At 41.1% G+C, this 19,809-nt stretch overlaps 1 protein-coding gene across 1 annotated transcript in view; it reads left to right on the top strand.

The window, feature by feature from the left end:
• Positions 1-8,333: 8,333 nt before the first annotated feature.
• The window catches only part of ZC3H12C (zinc finger CCCH-type containing 12C), a 53,505-nt gene continuing 42,029 nt past the window's right edge, over positions 8,334-19,809 (top strand). Inside the window, 1 exon segment of the mRNA XM_030199381.1 lies at positions 8,334-8,522. Coding sequence (XP_030055241.1) covers positions 8,334-8,522 — 189 coding nt within the window.

Genomic DNA, 19,809 nt, shown 5'->3' on the forward strand with positions numbered 1-19,809 from the left:
CGCTTAGAGGTAAGAGAACCGCTCCCAACACTGCTGCCTACGGTGCCATCGTGGATCAAGCAGGCAGACACTGCATGGAAGTCGCTATTCCCTTTAAGCTGCGCGGCTGTGCAGCAGTTCTAGCTCATTGTGCAGCTGACAGTACCAAGACCTGCTCAGACTATCTTCCTCACCGCCTTGCCACCCACCGCTACTGTTGCTGCTGCTTCCCCAAACCAGCAGCAGTGACAAAACAAGACAGCCATTACATGACCTCTCTGTACCATACCTTCAGCTGCTGATCTGCCCCTTCCTACATCACTTTTTGTTGTGGGTCGGAGCCAGCAGCCATGGGTATGGTAGAGTGAAGTCACTGTGTTCTGCATGTGCAAAAGGAACATGTTTTTGTTAGTATTGACTGCGGAATAGATCAGTATTAATCTGGCTTATTTAGTTTTCTAATAGGTGTATCTGAAGTGTTTGTTGTGCTTTTCCTAGGTAGGTCCTTGTTGTGCAACTTGTAGATGTTACTGCTATTTTGGTATGTTGGAATTTCTCTGTAGGTCCTGAGTGACATATGTAGTGTTTGTATTACTTCACACTATGGCTGGCATTGGATTTACACCACACCCTCCTTAGTAATAGCTCAAGGCAAGTTACATTCAGGTACAGTATTGGGCTCATTTTCGAAAGAGAAGGACGCCCATCTTTCGACATAAATCGGAAGATGGACGTCTTTCTCTCAGGGTCGTCCAAATCGGTATAATCGAAAGCTGATTTTTGGGTGTCCCCAACTGCACTCCGTCGCAGGGATGGCCAAAGTTCAAGGGGGTGTAGCGAAGACGGGACCTGGGCATGCCTAACACTTGGACGTCCTTGACCCCTAATGGGAAAAAAAGAAGAACGTCCCTGACGAACACTTGGACGTTTTCACCCGGACCTGTTTTTATTACGACTAAGGCACAAAAAGGTGCCCGAAATGACCAGATGACCACCGGAGAGAATCGGGGATGACCTCCCGTTACTCCCCCAGTGGTCACTAACCCCCCTCCTACCCTCAAAAAAAAATCTTTCAAAATATGACGTTCCAGCCTCAGATGTCATACTCAAGTCCATGACAGCAGTGTGCAAGTCCCTGGAGCAGTTTTAGTGGGTGAGTGCACTTCAGACAGGTGGACCCAGGCCCATCCCCCCCCCTTACTGTTATGTTTGTGGCGGAAACAGCAAGCCCTCCAAAACCCACCAGAAACCCACTGTACCCACATCTAGGTGCCCCCCTTCACCCTTAAAGGCTATGGTACTGGTGTACAGTTGTGGGTAGTGGGTTTTGGGGGGCTCAGCACACAAGGTAAGGGAGCTATGTACCTGGGAGCAATTTCTGAAGTCCACTGCAGTGCCCCCTAGGGTGTCTGGTTGGTGTCCTGGCATGTCAGGGGGACCAGTGCACTACAAATGCTGGCTCCTCCTACGCCTAAATGGCTTGCATTTGGTTGTTTCTGACATGGACGTCCTTGGTTTCAAAAATCGCAGAAAATCAAACGACCATGTCTAGGGATTTCCATCTCTAAGGATGACCAAATTTAAGGATATGGACGTCCCTGCCAGTATGTTCGAAATGAAAGATGGGTGTCCATCTTGTTTCAGAAATACCCCACCCCTGGATAGGGACGTTTTGTGAGGACGTCCAAATCGAAACATGGACATCCCTTTCGAAAATGCCCCTCTATGTATTTTCATGTCCCTGGATGGCTTACAATTTTTTTTATATCTGAGGCAGTGGAGGGTTATGTGACTTGTCCAATATCTTGAGGGACATCAGTAGGATTTGAACCCTGGTTCTCAGCCTGCTGCTCTACCTGTTAGATATGGCTAATACAGATAAATATTCCTTTGTTTGGCATTTTAAGATTGTGTCAGCCAGAGGTGATGGTTCTTTTGGCAGGACAGTGGTAGAGGGAGCTGTGTCTTCTGCTTGCCCACAGGGATAGAATTTTAGATCAGTCCACACTGACAGAATGTTCCATCAGGATAGAAATGAGGGTGAAATTTGTTCATAGCTGCTAATTTCCTTGATTCTTGCTAGACCAGTTCACATTCCTCAAACCAGTGCAGCTCCCACATAGGAAGATGGTGGCTTTTGGGGTCCTCTTCGCGTTTTGTCTTGTTAATCTGTATGTCTGAGGAGACTACTGGTACTGCAAAAAGTTATTTATTTTTGGTTGGGGGGAGGTATTCTCAGGGTTGTATAAATATAAATAAATATCTATACAGATTATGTATAGTTTTCTGTTTATTGACTTGTGCGTACTGACAATTTCCAGACTGTACTATTCCTTACACTGATGTCTGCTCTGCCACCTCATAGGGTGACATAACCTGTTGGTCTTGACTGGTGTAGCAGGAATTGAGGAAAGAACAAAATTTTACTTTGCTGGCTATTCTTATCTTTCCTTCTCATCCTTATTGTTGATTATTTTTCATCCTTTTCCACATTTTTCTTTGGAAATTTTCTTTTTTTTTTTTATAAATTGATGGAGACGGAACCCACGGGGACAAACTTTGTCCCTGTGTCATTTTCTACTCTTATCTTCCCAGCCAAACATTAATGGACCCCCCCACACACACACACACACTATTGATCAGCTCTACTCATTACCCCCTCTTTATAAAGCCACTCCTAATTTCTCCATCTACTCACACAGTACTCTGACCAAGCATGCCATGACCAAAAAACTCCGTTGTGCAATGCTTTTATTATGCACTTTTAAACCCAAAATTTTTGAAATTGCCATAGTTATTGATAAATTTCAAAACTATACATTAGACAGTTTTTAGTATAAATTCCGAGGGGTCTGTTTACAAAGCAGCGCTATCGGCTGACCATGCGCTAGTGCCGACACATCCCATGCAAAATGGCTTACCACCTTATTTTCGAAAGAGAAAGACGCCCATATCTCGACCCAAATTGGGAGATGGGCGTCTTTCTCCCGTGGGCGCCCAAATTGGTATATTCGAAATCCAATTTTGGGCGTCTTCAACTGCACTCCGTCACGGAAACGGCCAAAGTTGATGGGAGCGTGGCGGAGGTGTGGTGAAGGCGGGACTGGGGCGTGTTTATCGGCCGAGGAGAGATGGGCATCCTTGGCCAATAATCGAAAAAAGAGGCGTTTTTCGAGGCCTCCAGAGAGATGACTTCTCATTTATCTGGAAAAAAAGACCCCCACGAGTTAGAAGGGAAGTCATGTATCAACCAAGAGAGCGAGGAGGGATGGGGGTCCCCTCTGTTGCTTTGTACTTCCAGGCAGCACATCTCAGAGCAATAGCTGCTTGGTTTACAGGTACGGAGAAATGAAGTATAAAGATAGAGCGGGGCTGGATGGGCCCCTTCCCGCTTAGGGCTATACCATGGCTAGCTAAACAGGAGTTGGATGAGCTAATCAAAGGATGTCCACCACTGATGCAGTGGCCTCTGCTTACCTGGAGTAAGGTTTGAGAACAGTTTTTTCCGGGGTGTAGTTTTTTTCGGCACATGTATCTTAGATTTGCTCCACATTTTGCACCAGGGGGGCAAGATAGGGCGTATTGTAATTGGGAGGATATGGGACTATGTACATTAGGCCAAATGTGGGAAGAGGGTAAGACGATACTTTTTGAAGAGTTTTGCAAAGAGCATGGGCTATCCCCCCTACAAGCCTTCCAATACTACCAAGTGCAAGACTTTATAAAGCGGAGGGCAAGGGAAGAGCTTAGTTTATCGGAAACCAAGATAGAACTGGGAATGGTGAGGGGGGAGGAAAGGGCAGTATATCAAGACTTTATGAAGCGCTACTTTTATATTCCAACCCAGTAGAACACTATTTAGCTAAATGGAATGAAGCCCTGGGGGAGATATTCCTGCTAGTTTCCAGCAGTGGAAACTAGCATTTAGATCTCTGCTTAAAGTCTCGATCTCTAGTACCATGATTGAGAATGGACATAAAATATTATACTGCTGGTACTACATTCCACATCGCATTGCAAATATGTTTAGGGGAAGTTCAGCTACATGCTGTCGGCAATGCGATGCAATAGGAGACATGTTCCACATTTCACGAACATCTTCCGCACACTAGTACAGTGAGTGATAAGTCACTTGGATTACTGTAACACCCTGTACGCAGGTTGCAAAGAACAGACCATTAAAAAACTCCAGCCCAGAACACCGCAGCCAGACTCATTTTTGGAAAAACTAATGCGAAAGTACGAAGCCCCTAAGAGAGAAACTGCACTGGTTCCCGCTCAAGGAACGAATTGAGTTCAAGATCTGTACAACCGTTCACAAAATCATCCATGCAGATGCCCCACTCTATATGTTAAACCTAGTGGACTTACTGCCCAGAAACGCCAAAAGATAGGCCCGCAAATTCCTCAATCTGAACTTCCCCAGCTGCAAAGGAATTAAATACAAACAGTCATATGCCACTACTTTTGCGTACAAAAGCACACAGATTTGGAACGCATTACCCATGACCCTGAAAACCATGGACAATCAAACCAACTTTCACAAATCGTTGAAGCCACATCTCTTCAACAAAGCCTACAAAAGACATCCTTAATGAAACAAATCCTCCCTTAAACCACTCAGATTCATCAAACACCTCTCACACGACCTTACCTAACACCTTCCCTTCTAAATCCTCATCTACCTTCAGCCTACTATTGACTGTATTTAAGATCATGTAATGACTACATTACATTAACAATCTGTAAGCCACATTGAGCCTGCAAAAAGGTGGGAAAATGTGGGGTACAAATGCGATAAATAATTTGGTGGGCTTGCACACACACTCAAACATACTGGGCTGCACTATTGAAATTCTTGTCTGAGGTTACTGGGGTGACCTACCCAATGAAAATGGACCACTGTCTGCTACAGTTTAAACCTAAAGAAATCCAAAACCCAATACATCAGTTTGCTGGACAACTATTTGTGGCAGGCAAGCTGGTGTTGGCAGCGGCCTGGAAACAACCGTCGCTGCCAGGTCTTCAGAAAGTCTTGCAGAAACTGGACTATATCTGCCTAATGTCAAAACTTACAGCATTACGGACTGGCTGCCTAGTGCAACATCAAAAGGTTTGGAAGCCTTATGAACGATGGTTATCCTCACAGCACACTCCGGGACAGTAAAGTACAAGATAACATAGAGTGGGATAGAGCGGCCTGGGGAGGGGAAGGGGGAGGGGGAGGGGGGGTTCTTGAAAAGAAAGAGAGGAACCAGCAATGTGAAACTGATTTGGAATTTTGATTAGCAATGTGGTTGTATTAGAAATGTTTTACACTCTGGCATGTTTATGTATGAAAATAATAAAATATATGGTTAAAAAAAAAAAAAAGAGGCATTTTTAGCGTGAATTTGGGTCACTTTTTTGGACCCTGTTTTTTCACGAACAAGTCCCAAAAAAGTGCCCTAAATGACCAGATGACCACCGGAGGGAATCGGGGATGACCACCCCTGACTCCCCCAGTGGTCACTAACCCCCTCCCACCCAAAAAAAACCAACTTTAAAAACTTTTTTTTTTCCAGCCTATATGCCAGCCTCAAATGTCATACCCAGCTCCATCACAGCAGTATGCAGGTCCCTGGAGCAGTTGTTAATGGGTGCAGTGGACTTCAGGCAGGTGGACCCAGGCCCATCCCCCCTACCTGTTACACTTGTGGTGGTAAATGGGAGCCCTCAAAACCCACTGTACCCACATCTAGGTGCCATAAGTGCTATGGTAATGGTGTAGAGTTGTGGGTTTTGGGGGGGGGGGGAATTTGGGGGGCTCAGCACCCAAGGGAAGGGAGCTATGGACTTGGGAGGTAACTTTTTTTTTTTTTTTTTTTAATTGTTACAAATGCCCCATAGGGTGCCCGGTTGGTGTCCTGGCATGTGAGGGGGACCAGTGCACTATGAATCTTTGCCCCTCCCACGACCCAATGCCTTGGATTTGGTCGTTTTTGAGCTGGGCGCCTTCAGTTTCCATTATCTCTGAAAAACGATACCGCCCAGCTCAAATCCGCACAAATCTGATGCATTTGGCTGGCACAAACTGTATTATCGGAACAAAGATGGACGCCCATTTTTTTTTTTTTTTTCGAAAATACGGTTTGTCCCGCCCCTTCACGTACCCGTTCTCGGAGATAGACACCCATGGAGATGGGTGTTCACGTTCGATTATGCCCCTCTTATTAAAGCAGAGCGCTAGTGTGATGTTTGTTTCATATTTGTTTTGTTAGTCCATTAGAAAATTTAACATTAACTGAAGTTTAATTTCTTTTATTGGTGTTCAGTACAGAAATACACAACAGCTCACAACATAGCAACAGACATTAATAAGAAGCAAAGCCAGAGCTCAGCCTACCAAGAAACAAGGTTAACACTCAGTTATGAAAAGAGAGAAAGAAAAGAGAAGAGGGAAGGGGAGCTGGGGGATATATACATTAACTGAAGTTTTGCCTGGTAGAGAGATTCAGCATTTGAAATGTGTTTTAACTGTTGACTCATCTGTTAAAGTGAATGCATAGAATTGCCACTTTTGTTTCAATTTGTTTTACCCTTATGGATAAAATCCATGTGCCACTTCATGAGATTTTTTCTTTTTGATGGTATTTATAAAATGCATGCATTGTTTACTGTTTCTCAGGGCCATTCAGTGCAGTATGATAATGTACTCTATGGAAACAAGTGCATATAACCTTTCAGCACTAGACAATAATATTTTCGCATTCCTTAATACATTTTACAATATTTTATTTTGGTCCTAAATCCTCCTATTTTATTGCACGACTGTGTTTTATTTTGGTGATGGAGCATTGTGGCTGCTGCCTTCTAGAAATAACATTTTTTTTTTAAAGTTTGATTTTCTTGTTCAAAATGGGAAGCCTGTGGCTGATTTTTATTTAACTGATTAGCTCTTTTAGATACCCACCCAACTTTTACTACTTTAGAATAATTTTTCTTTGTTTTGTGAATTAGAAACAGTGAGCAAAAACTGAAGTCTGCACCAAGCCAGGTGTTTCTTGTTGGCAGCCTGTTCTCTAATGACTCTGGCTCTCATACAGCAGCTGCCTACTAGCCTCCTTTGTATTGCCCATTGTTGCTGCACACTCCTTGTTAATGCACATGCTGCCCGGGGCAGATCCTAAGAATGACATCAACTTGCTTATCTAGGAAGCCTACAAACCTGACGCAGGGCCTTGCATCTGCCCTGGCCAACTAATTGTAAAGTAGCAGACCCATGATTGGCTGGCTTTCTGTTCTGTAATAGATTAAGCAAAGACATTGCCCTTCCATCTGTTCAACTATTCATTGTTCTACTTGTCTGCCTGAGAGTCTGCTGCTGAAACCCTGATAAGGAGCTGCTGCCAGAGCTGCTGCAAGAAACTAAATATCACCGTTTTCCTCCTAACGTGAGTATTGTAAAAAATCTCTCCTTGATTCTAGGACAGAAATTACTTATTTTTCTCTCTGTAAATTAAAATATACACATTCAAAATATTTTAAACTGCATGCTGGATAAAAATGATCATAACAACTGAAGTTCATGGATGAATCTGGAGTGATTTTTAGATCCCCCCTCCCATACTATGTATGTAGAAAAGGTCATTAACTTTTGCAGAAACTTTAAAAGAGGTTGTACAGCACAACCATACTGCTAGTAAAGGACATGCAATGCGTCCTCAAATTACAATATTGGTTTAATTCTGTTCACTTTGTGTAATGGGTTAGGCTTTTTAGAGGCTTGGTTTTCTGTAAGTTTTAATTTGATGACTTAAGACATTGGAGCAGGTTGAGAATGTCATGCCAGGATTGTCTGAACACAAATTTGGAAATATAAAGAAATCATATATTTTAATTTGTTGTAACTGCTTTTGAGCAGTCTCAGGTGACCAATAAATTGAAATATAACTGTGAAATTATAAACATAATTTATATTGTTTGAGGCAAAACCTTGAAGCCACCAGAGACTTTCACACAATAGAAATGTTGAATTACTTAAAATCAACATGTTCATCTAGCTTTCAGTGCTCTAGCAAAAATACCTTTTTTGCCTCTTTCTGCAAAGATGGTTGAGGGTAGTTTTTTTGGAACCATTTTTACTTCTAGTGCAGATTGCAGATTTTATGTAAATGTGCAGCACACATGGTATAGTAATATACTACTTATTGTAGGATAGGCAAAATTAGATCATATTTAAATATGTGCCAGTATTTCAAGACTCTTGGGGTGTGGGGGGAACTGAGGGAGAAGGAGAAAGACAAAGACCCTCGTATCAGTTAGGAGGGAAAGAGGGCATAAAAAGGGTTAAAAGAGGTTTGCATTTCTACCACATGCGCTATTGTGTGAACATATGCATAAGTCTATTGAAAGTTTTCAGAAGATGGGCAGGCCACCAGTTGCTGGTCTCCTGCAGTTCCAGTAGACATCTGTTGCCCCAGAACATTAACCAATCTGTTCAATGGAACATCCTTCCTTTGTTAGATGGCTATGCAGACAACAGCACTCACTAGAATACAGTGGTAGCTAAATACACAGAAACTGCAGCATTGTGTGATTATTACATATTCATTATTTTTATTGCATTGTTTCTGTGCCATGAACAAGGAAATGAACATTTTGGGAAAATATAGACTAACTTGAACCTGTGGGATAGGATCTTCAATGCCATTTTATCACAATGTACAAAAGCCCTGTACATACGCCTGGCATGTAAAATTTTTACAAAACAAATATGATTTGAAACAAGGTTGGAATGCATATTTTTCCCAATCTTAGTTCTGTGTTGTAGTAAAATTAAGGCCATCCTCCTATAGAGGACTTCATGAAGATGGGCATACCTGTGCTATTCATTTGCCAAAATGTATGCATATCTGCTCTTAGCCATGTTATTGTAAGTGACCGACTGTCAATAAGTAGCAAGAGGTTTTTTTTGTGTGTGTTTTCTAACTTCTTCCCTTCTCTGAACTTATTACCTAAAAGCAGTAAATAAGTGTAAGGGACTGTAAGTTTTTTGTACTTGTAAAATCTATTCACTACCTACAAATTGCAAAGATAGTTAATGGGCATCATTGTATTTCCTTGCAGTGTTTAAGCATAATTTTTGAAAATGCCAAATATTACAATTTTTTAGGAATGTTGGTTTTAAAACTTGCAGTGATTGCTCTTGAAGAAGGCTGTTCAAATGAAGTACACATTTTGGCATTTATTTTAGTTTTCAGTCTTATATTCTTTACTGCTTTAGATGTAGCAGTTTAACTACTTCAGCAGTAAAAGCAGCTCTTCTAAAAGCATTAGGGATGTCACTGCTTCACGAAGCTATTGTGAAGCTAAAATAACATATATGAAAACATTTGGTATTTTAGTTGCTTTAAAAAAAAAAATCAAGGTAATCTTTTATGTAGTAATAAAAATGAGATTTTAATTGAGTGATCTTCAAAAGATGCAGCTGAAAAGTAATATGAAATACATCAGCCTCAACTTGAAGAAATATATTGGTGCTATCCTTAGAGCAGTTGTTTATTTGGGGTTTAGCACCGATTTTAATCTCAGCCCTTTTAAACTAGAGAATTACTAGTGAAAAGTGCTGCACTTTCAAACTTGAATGCTAGCTGATGACCTTTACAATAAAGGATGAAGCATCAATCTTGGGCATATTCCTTGTACATTTTGCTCGGCTGTTAAACTAACGCTGCCAAAGCTCTGGTAGCATTAGTGCAACACCTGAGCAAAATGTACAAGGAAGATGCCCAAGATTGATGCTTCATCCTTTATTGTCGAGGTTGTACCTCATGAACTAGCGTTCAAGTTTGAAAGTACAGCACATTTCACTATTAATTTTCTAAGGACTGTGGATAAAATCTCCTTTGCGGAGGAAAAAATGGTAATGGATAAGTATGTCTCACACTAATCTTAGCGCTTTTTACAAAACCACACTTGCGATTCACGTGCGGCAAATGAGAGGAAGCCCACAGGAATTGAATGGGCTTCCTGTCATTTGCCGCACCGGGAATCGGTATCCTGGCTTTGTAAAAGAATCCCTTAGTACAGTGGGCATGTTAATGAGTCATACATATTTATTTCAGATGCAGGAGAATACACAAAATTTTAGCACAGTTCCTTCCTGCTTAGCATAGAGTCTTCATTTCATTCCTATAGGCAGTGTACCGTGTTTCCCCGAAAATAAGACACTGTCTTATATTAATTTTTGCTCCCCAAGACCTGCTAGGTCTTATTTTCAGGGAAGGCCTTATTTTTTGGGGAAACATCGGGTCGCTCCCAGAACTAACCTCTTAAACGCTTCCTTTCACCATTCATCTTCGCACTCGCAGCAGGGCAGGCCACTCCTTCCTTCCATGTCCCGCCCTCGCCTGACGTAATGTAACGTCAGGCGAGGGTGGGACACGGAAGGAAGGAGTGGCCTGCCCTGCTGCTTGCTGCAAGTGCGAAGATGAATGGTGAAAGGAAGCGTTTAAGAGGTTAGTTCCGGGAGCGACTAAGGGCAGGGGGAGCCGGCGATCTCGGGTGGGGGGGGGGGTGACCCCGATGTTTCCCCGAAAAATAAGGCCTCCCCTGCTAGGTCTTATTTTCGGGGGAAGCCTTATATTTTCAAATTGCAGCAAGACCTCTACTAGGTCTTATTTTCGGGGAAACACGGTAAAAGGCGAGTGTGTGGTGTGGTTTTTTTTGTTTTGTTTTAATGCTTCCAGTTTACTTCAATGGGTAGTTCAATAGGAAGGTTAAAAAAAAAAATCTCCCAAAAAAATTGAAATTCTGAAATTGGGAGCCTATTGAAATGAGGCTTCCAGTTGGGGGGGGGGAATGCACAGACCCGAGTCCTAGGGTCCAGATTCAAGGACCAAGACACCCTTACTCATTCCACTCCAACTCAGCTAACTCATCCACCCAGCCCACCCTTACTTATTCCACTCCAACTCAGCTAACTCATCCACCCAGCCCACCCACACACCAGTGGATATTGATGGTGAGAGTGAATGGGTAGGATTTTGAATGGCAGTGGGGACTTGAAAGTTAATTTACACCTTCACTTCCACCTCTGACTACTGAAGTTAAATTTAACTTCGATTATAACTTTACTTCCATCTTAATGCACATTTTTACTATTTTTTCAGTTGAATGAACTGAATATTGTGTACTATGTATTTTGTTGTTTCACTTTGGATACAGGTACTGTGGATGTGTTAGAAAAAAATATGCATCAGCAGATTGATTTTTTTTTTTTTAATAGTGTTAATTCCAGTCCTAGTGTTTATATAATACATTCAGTTTTACAAAGCTGTGCTAGTGTTTTTAGCTCGCAGTAAAAATCAGCTGGCGGTAAATGCCAAGACGCCCATTATATTCCTATAAGGCCCCCTCATTTTGTTTGTTGGTGATGAGTTCATAGATGTGACTGTTTGTGTTTGCTTTATCAGATCATTTTGCATTTGTGATAACTTTATTGGACCCATAACATATTTATTGGAAATGAAAAAGTGTATTCTGCTATAACTGAATATATTTATTAATTAAAATCAATGTAAGTTAGATCATTTTGTCATATGAAGCAGCATCTTGCTTTTCAAAGCTGGAAGAAAGAATCCTGAGTTCGGAGAAGGTGTAAACAAGCTTTAACTAAAATCTAATTGTTGGCCCTTTAAAGTAAAATAAACCCATTGTTAATGGCAACTGATAGGAAATGCAAGGTATCTGCAGATGCCAAAGACAACTCTTCTAAGGAACAGCTGCAGCAAGTTTCACTCGGCCAGTCCCGAGGGAAATGAGCTGAACACAGATGCCATCAAGTGTATGTAGAACCACAGGATTTGCATGATGTCTAGAGGCTGAGAATGGAACTATTTATAGACAGACAAATTTGAAAACCCTTTCATGTGGAGTGCTAATTGAGGGACGGTAAGTATTTCCCCATTATTTTGATGCTAGATTGTGACCAGCAATATTAAATCTTCATGTCTCTCTAGTTATATTTTGTATAACCATCTTAAAGGTAAGCTTGTTCTCTTCTTAGTTGCTGTTCTGTTTGATAAACTTATGATGTGAATTACTCTTTGTAATGTGCTGCTGTGCACTTGTATAAAGAAACAGGTTAGGAGACCTAAGTAATTCAAATGACTGCTATATTTTTCACATAACTAATTCGAAATTACATTTAGTATTGCACTGCATTTTATCAGCATATTTATTGGAAAGATGTACTTTATATGAGACATTCCTAAACTTTATGGGCAATTTTTAGATAATGGAATAGTTTATAATTTCTTATCCCAAAAGAAGGGGAATTACTCTTCATGTCCAGGGGTATTAAGATATTTCATAACAAATAGGTTTAAAAGAAAAATGTTAAAATTTTTAAATATCCAAAAATAGGTTCTAATACTTAAAAGAAAATTACATCTACTGTTAAACTAATCTGAAGCATATTATCTTAATGCTATCGTTACCGTAACATGTAAGTTTACCTAAACTTTTTCAGGCAAGATTAAAATTGTTCTTCATTTAATATACATCCTCAAGTCAGAGCAGATTGTAGTAGTTATGGAACAATGATGACGGATCTTCCAGATTGGTTTGGCAGTCGCATTGTTCTCAGAGGGTAAGCCAGACGCACTTTAAGTCTGTCTCTTTTCATGGGCTTTTGTTCATACTAAATTATTCTTTCACTGTGATAGCATGCATGATGGCATGTTAAAGTAGTGCATCCTAGCAACTAAAGGATTGTTGCTAGGCAGCCTGGCTTCCAATAGGTTTTTCTTAAGATACACTTTTGGTGGAAGTGCTGCTGAAAGCCTGAATTAATTTAGAATTGTCTATCCTTTTATTGGGATGTTTAGTGGCTAGTTGCAAGGGATGGCATACATATTCAATACCATGTTGTCTTTAATAAAAATTAGATTTTTTTCATAAAATCTAACATATAGATCCTTCACTGATCTATTGCTTCAGAAATCTTATGCCACTTAACTCATGTCATCTACTTAAGGTAACAGATATATTTTAATTTAGCAATATCAAAATAAAAATAAGATTGGCGCAGTTTAAATTTCTACCTTACAATTAAATTGTTTTTAGCTTTGTAGTGCCATACTTCAAAGAATCCAAGATTGTGTTCAAGCCACTTGTACCTAAAAGTCTGAAAGATGGGACAAGCTTTTGTAGCTAATCATTGAAAATTTGGTCAAACATATCAGTGGTTTGTGGTAAATTTCTAGAGTACTGTCAGTTATATAATGTGTGTATAAGGTTGCAAGCAACGTGGCCACGTCACACCATTTTTGCAAAAACGTCATTGGCTACCAGTACAATACAGGGCTAAATTTAAAACTCTGTGTCTGATCTTCAAGGCACTTACAGGACATGGCCCTGAGTACCCGAAGAATAGGATGATCCTCCACACACCGCCAAAGACACTAAGGTCCTTCCAAGGATTATCACTAACCACACCCTCTCCAAAAGACACTACATGATGTAATACCCATAAGCAAGTCTTCTCAGGAGTAGCCCCAACACTATGGAATGCACTGCCTGAAAGGCTGTGCTTAACACAAGACTCTCTACTTCAGGAAGCAGGTGAAAGCTTGGCTCTTTGACCAGGCCTTTAACTAACTTTTTAGTCTAACACACAGAAGGAGTGACTCAGCCTGCACATACTGCAGCAGGACATGTTCATCCACTCCTACCCTAGCTGAGATTAATATTTAACCATCTCTCTGACCTCGTGCAACTTTCTTTAAATCGGCCACCTTACTTTCTTACTCTCTTACCTATCTATATGTTACATCTTTGCTTTACCCTTCACTGTCAATTAAAATGTTCTATTACATATTGTGTTGACATTGTAAGTAGTATACCATGCCATACTTTATATTGTTTGAATATTTTTACTGTTGTAATTGCCTATTGCTTATGTTTGATCTATTCTTATTGTACACCGCCTTGAGTGAATTCCTTCAAAAAAGCGGTAAATAAATCCTAAATAAAATAAATTATTTTAATTTTATTTATAAAAACTTGCACTTGTCTAGGAAATCGACATGTGTTATGCTTTAAAATTACTAAAGGTATCCTATTCACTTTTATTTCTGGGTCTTGGCGCAAATAGAAATTTGTCAGTATGGAAAATAAAACTATTTGTGTCCTCTTATTTGCCTGAGGATCTATTTTGTTCTAGGACATGGTTATAAATATAGGGGCCGTTTTGCTAAATTGCGGTAAAAGGGGCCCTGCACTAGCAGTGGTGGCCATTTTTGTCGTACGCCAGGTCCCCTTTTACTGCAGTGGGTGAAAATAGCCAAAAATGAAATGGTTGTGCAGCAAGTTCGCACTTGTGCAGCTATTTCAGGGAGGGGAGCACTTACCAACTCCCACTGAGTTTTCAGTAAGGGCTTCTGTGCTAACCTGATGGCAACCAGGAGAGCATTCGATGCTTCGCGATTACTGCCGGATAACTCCCTGCAGCAATATTTTCCCCCTTTAGTAAAAGGGCCCCATAGTGCTGTGTACTGAAATGATTGACTTCATTGTAGTGTGCTGGTCTCAAGGTTAAGTTTTTAACCTTGGACAGACTTTCAATAATTGCTATTGCTGTATGTATCTGACATTTCACCCTAGAAATGGTGTGGTAATGGAATTGCCTTGTTTTGCATTCTGCCTCTTTTTATAAGATTACCTACAGGACTTCCACACTAGTTTGTTTTAGTACGTTTTTAGGATTTAGTTCCTGCCTTTTTAGTAATTCAAAGTGAATTACATTCAGGTACAGTAACTATATTCCTGTCTTCAAAGGGCTTTACATTCCGTGTCCATCCGAGACAGTGAAGGTTTAAAAAAATTCCCAAGGTCATAAGGTGTGTTAATGGGATTTCAATCCTGGCTTGATTTTTTTTTTTTTTTTTTTTAGGTTTTATAAGTAAGACTGATCACTACAAGCTTTTAGCTTTCAGAGCTTTTGAGACTAAATGAATTGCTAATTTCTAAAGTAGAAAAATATGACCTATAAAATACCCATACAATTTTGTTTTAGCACTCGTCAATTAAATTAAAACATCCTTATCCTGTTATGGTTTATGACCTCTGTCAGCAGATGGAGGCAGACTTGAAGATTCTGATGACATTGATAATGGCAGGTGGTGAAGACTAGTATTTATTTATTTTCCTCCAGCAGATGGTGCAGGTTGACTGGTTAAACAGGCTAGTTCAGAAGAAATCCTTTCCTCCTGAGGTGCAGTCCACAGCTTAGAGTACTTTAGGTTGAGCCTTGGCCTAGCATTGCTCCCAGAGACTGGTCCATGGACCTCTCTCCAGTCTAGTGCAGAGGTGTATTTCCTTCCAGGGCCTCAGGCTCTATCCCATAGGCTTCATGTGTGAGGCCAGTCTGCGGTAAAATTAAGGGGCCTGATCCCCGAAGGATGAGTAGTTTTCCTCTCTCTCTCTCTCTCTCTGTGTCTCTCCCCGACTTTGCTTTATCCTTGGGATGCCTCTTCCCCCCCCCCCCCCCCCCCCCCAAAAGAAAGAGGAGGAGTATATACTTTTTTTTCTGTCAGCTTTGCCTGCCTGTTTCAAAGGGGTTTTTACTTTAATTTAAAAAAGGTAAATTCTTTTAGCAGGTGCCCTCGCAATCCTCCTTGATGCAACAAAGACATCTTGTAGAGGTTGAGAAGCAGGCTCCTGCAGCTCCTCTGAAGCTTATTTTCGTAGGAATGGTGGCTATTTTGTTCTCAGACTGCCAGAATCAGGCTCGATGAAGTTTGCTTCAGAGTCCTTTGGAATTGAAGGCTACAGGGCTCTTTTCTTCCTTCACAGGGGAGGGAGTAATTTTGCTTCAGGGCCGTTGGAGTTTCCCCTGAGGGTAAAGTTACTTGGGGGCCCTAGCCTGATCGGTAAACCCAGCATGGGTTTACAAGCAACCCAGGCTGCTCGGTGAGGGCTCTGATCATGTATGGGGGTTAGTCTCACCTCTGTCCTCCATGGAGGACATGTGACTTCTAGATATAGAAGTTTCCTCCTGAGGGATGCCTCCCTGGACAGAGCAGAGCAGTCCCTGGAGGAAGACGTCTGGTGGTGAGACTCTCATAAGGAAGAACTGGCTTCCTTACTTGAGCAGGTCTCTTTGGCTCTCTTGCTCACCTGGGAGGAGTCTATAGATGTATATTTATGTTAATAAGACTTGATATACTGGATATTCCAAAGTGACAGGATCTAAGCAGCCTACATTAAAATCAATAACATAAAACCATAAAGTACCACCATCAGGTACAGGACATAAATTCACTCGAAGAACATGACAACAAGTCAGGCACTGTATACAAGGTTTCGACACAGAGCTGCTATAAACCTTAGCTAAAGGCCTGCTGGTAGTAGTATTTTTTTTTTTTTTTTTGAGTGTTTTGAATTTAGAAAATGATTCTTCACTTTGAATATTTCCTGGCAGATTATTCCAGAGCATAGGGGTCAAATAAGAGAAAGCAGACTGGCATGTAGACTCATAATGTATCTGCTTAGGAGTAGGAAGAATGAGTTGGTTAGCATCCAAAGCCCAAAGGTAACATGATGGAGTATAGGGGATAACTAAGGTTGACAAATAAGTAGGGTCATCTGTGTGGTAAATCTTATGAGCAAGTGTGAGAACTTTGAAAATAATACGATATATGACAGCAAGCTAGTGTAGGTAAGAAAGTAATGGTAATGCATGATCAAACCTTTTGGCTTTACAAAGAAAATGTGCTGCGCAATTCTGTAAAGTTTGAAGTCTCTTGACTTGTACAGAAGGAAGATCAGCATAGAATGAATTACAGTAATCCAGGCGGGAAGTGATAAAAGCATACAAGACAGTGTGTGAAGATTTCAAGTCCAGGATAGAGTGGACTGATTGCAACATATGAAGTGTTGAAAAACCAAGTCTGATTACTTCCAAAATTTGCTTAGTTAAGGATAATTCAACTTCATAATGTTTCACTACCATTTTGAAATTTCTGTTATAAGACTTTGTATTTCGAATTACTATGTAAGCCGCATTGAGCATGCATTGTGTGGGAAAGCGCGGGGTACAAGTGTAATAAATAAATAATTGAGAATTGAAACATACGCCTAGGTAGGGAAAGGAAGGTGCTGGTTGAATTGGAAGATCAAAGAGAATCAGGGAATTAGGCTGAATGAATGAGCCAGAGGGGATCCTGTTCTTGAAGGTCTCCGTAAACCACCCAGGGTCTTCCCGTTTTCATCGAGCCTTCTCGTAAATGGTATTAACATAGTGGAAGATTCCAGATGGGGTTCTCGGGAATACTAAACTCTATGGGCAGACTCTGGGTTAATCCAAGCTGACTCTGAAGTAGAGTTGAGGCTGGTGACCTCTCAAATGACTCAGCTGCTTGAACGCCTGGGCTGGACAGTGAACTAAGCCAAGAGTCAGCTAGTACCCTAGGTTAGAGTACCTTGGAATTCTTTTCAACACCAAACATGGTATGGTGTTTCTACACCGAGAGTGCATGTTCAAGTTATGGGCACAGAAAAGGTCATTTGTGTAGCAGTGTGCCCTGGGTTTGGGACTGTTTGCAGCTTCTGGGCTCCATGGCAGTGACGCTCGATGTAGTGCTAATATATGACATCTGTTTAGTAGTCGCTGTTGTCATGCTGGTCTCCCAAGCCCCAACAATTTGAGATTTAGCTCTGGGCTAACAGGAGGCATATGGTGGGACTGTCTCCAAACCATCTTATTCACAGGTACCCTGGGAACTCTCCAGATGGGTTGGCACTTACCACAGATAAGGAGTCTGCTGGGTTGGGGTGCCCATTAACTGTTGCATGGTTTATGGGCATGGGTCTCCACAGGAACCCACCTAGAATATAAATCGTCTGAAACCCAGGATAGTTCACATGGCACTTAAGCATTTCACATTGAAGCTGATCAGACAGCTTGAGGTGTCAGGCAAGTGCACAGGGATCTTCTTATTGTCAGATGGACTCAGCTTGTCTTGAGATAGGGGTGGGGGAGTTATTCAAGCCAGCCCAAAGAGCTGATACACCCAGCAGTCGGCTCTGCCTGATCTGTGAGATCCAACAGCTAGCATTGCCATCAAGACTTTGTGCCCCATATATGATGGTCCAGTCCCCTTCTTGGCCCTAGTGAAGGTATCTGAGTTGCAAGCTCTGTCTTGCAGGGATCCCTACTTTTCTGGTTCAGATGAGGCTGTCTCTCTGTGAATAAGACCCTTCCTGCGAAAGGTGGTCTCTCCCAATTTCATGTGACCCTAGTAGAGGGCCTTCCAGTTTTTTGAAGTGGAGACATTCTGAGGCCTCAGAAACTCTATAGACTTGCATCAGTATTTGAAGGTGACCAATTCCTTCTGCTTGTCAAACAGATTTTTTTTTGTACTGTTTCAGAATCTGCATAGGGGACAATCAGTACCTAAGTCTTCTGTGGTGCATTAGATTAAGCTACCATTGAAGTGGATTATAACATTCATGGGAGAGTGGTTCCAGTGGTCCTCAAGGCCCATTTCACTCAGACTCAGTGTCCTGGGCAGAGGTATGAGCTTTGTTGCACCTGAGTATACCTGCAAGGTGTGGCGTAGTTATTACTATATTCCTTTATGAAAAAACAGCACCACGGGCCTTTAAAAATGGAACACAGTTCTTTAATGAATGAGCCTTGACAAAAAGACCCGACACGGGCCGTGTTTCGGTGACTAGCACCTGCGTCAGGGGTCTACATAGAATACAAAACATAGAAATAATATATTTTTAAAATTTTTTTAACATATAATGAATAAAACCAAAGATTAATATTTAGACTCATCAAGCATACATATATAAGCCTATATAAACACCTAAAGCATTTAATATTTTAACATTGCATTTAATATTTTAACATTCTCATATATTATTATATAGTAATTTGAAAATAAATGGATAATTAATCAAAACAAAAATGGTAACTCACCACAGTGTTTGGACTGGTCTAGTAAGATAAGGAAGATTACATTTATTCACACCCAAATTTCATTGATTCTTGTTAGACTAGATTCAAGGCCTGACCTGGAAGACTGTCATATGGGATCTCTTTTGGGCTTAGCCTATTGTCTCTGTGTGGTTTATGTAGCTCATGGGGATTGGTGTTTCATGATATATCCCACAATGGTTTCAATGTTTAAATTGGTGTATGGCAAGGTGGGCATGAATTTGCTTCAGCAGCAGCATACTGAAAAATTTCAGGCTGCACCAGCCCTTAAATTGGTGGTGTCAGGTGGGGGGTGGGGAGGGCGCCTCAACCTGTTGGTTTGAACTAGCGGAATTAAAGGAAAGGAAATTAGCAGGTATGAATACATTTCTCCTTAAATGTGCATACTGGACATATATAGATGTTTTTAATATATGAAAATGGTGTGTTAACTCTTCTAAAATAATTTTATATAGGACTCGTAGGTCAGTGGTTCTCAACCCAGTCCTCAGGGCACACCCAGCCAGTCATGATATCCACAATGAATATGCATGAGATAAATTTGCATGCACTGGCTACTTGGTATGCAGATCTCTCTCTCTTGCATATTCATGGTGGGATATCCTGAAAACCTGATTGGCTGGGTGTGCCCCAAGGACTGGGTTGAGAAGCACTGACTTAGTCCCTTCAGAATAAAAGATTTTTAAATATTTTTTACTTTAATGTATATGTACGTGGTATACTTAACCTCTGGGGAAAGTGTGTCTGTTGAGGATCATGCTGTTGCTGTGTTTTAGGTGCTCATTCTGTGTACGCATGTTGGCAGTGTTGTGAAACCAAGGACAAGCACAGGAGCC

This window comes from Microcaecilia unicolor, chromosome 4 (assembly GCF_901765095.1).
Source record: "Microcaecilia unicolor chromosome 4, aMicUni1.1, whole genome shotgun sequence".
Classification (NCBI taxonomy): domain Eukaryota; kingdom Metazoa; phylum Chordata; class Amphibia; order Gymnophiona; family Siphonopidae; genus Microcaecilia; species Microcaecilia unicolor.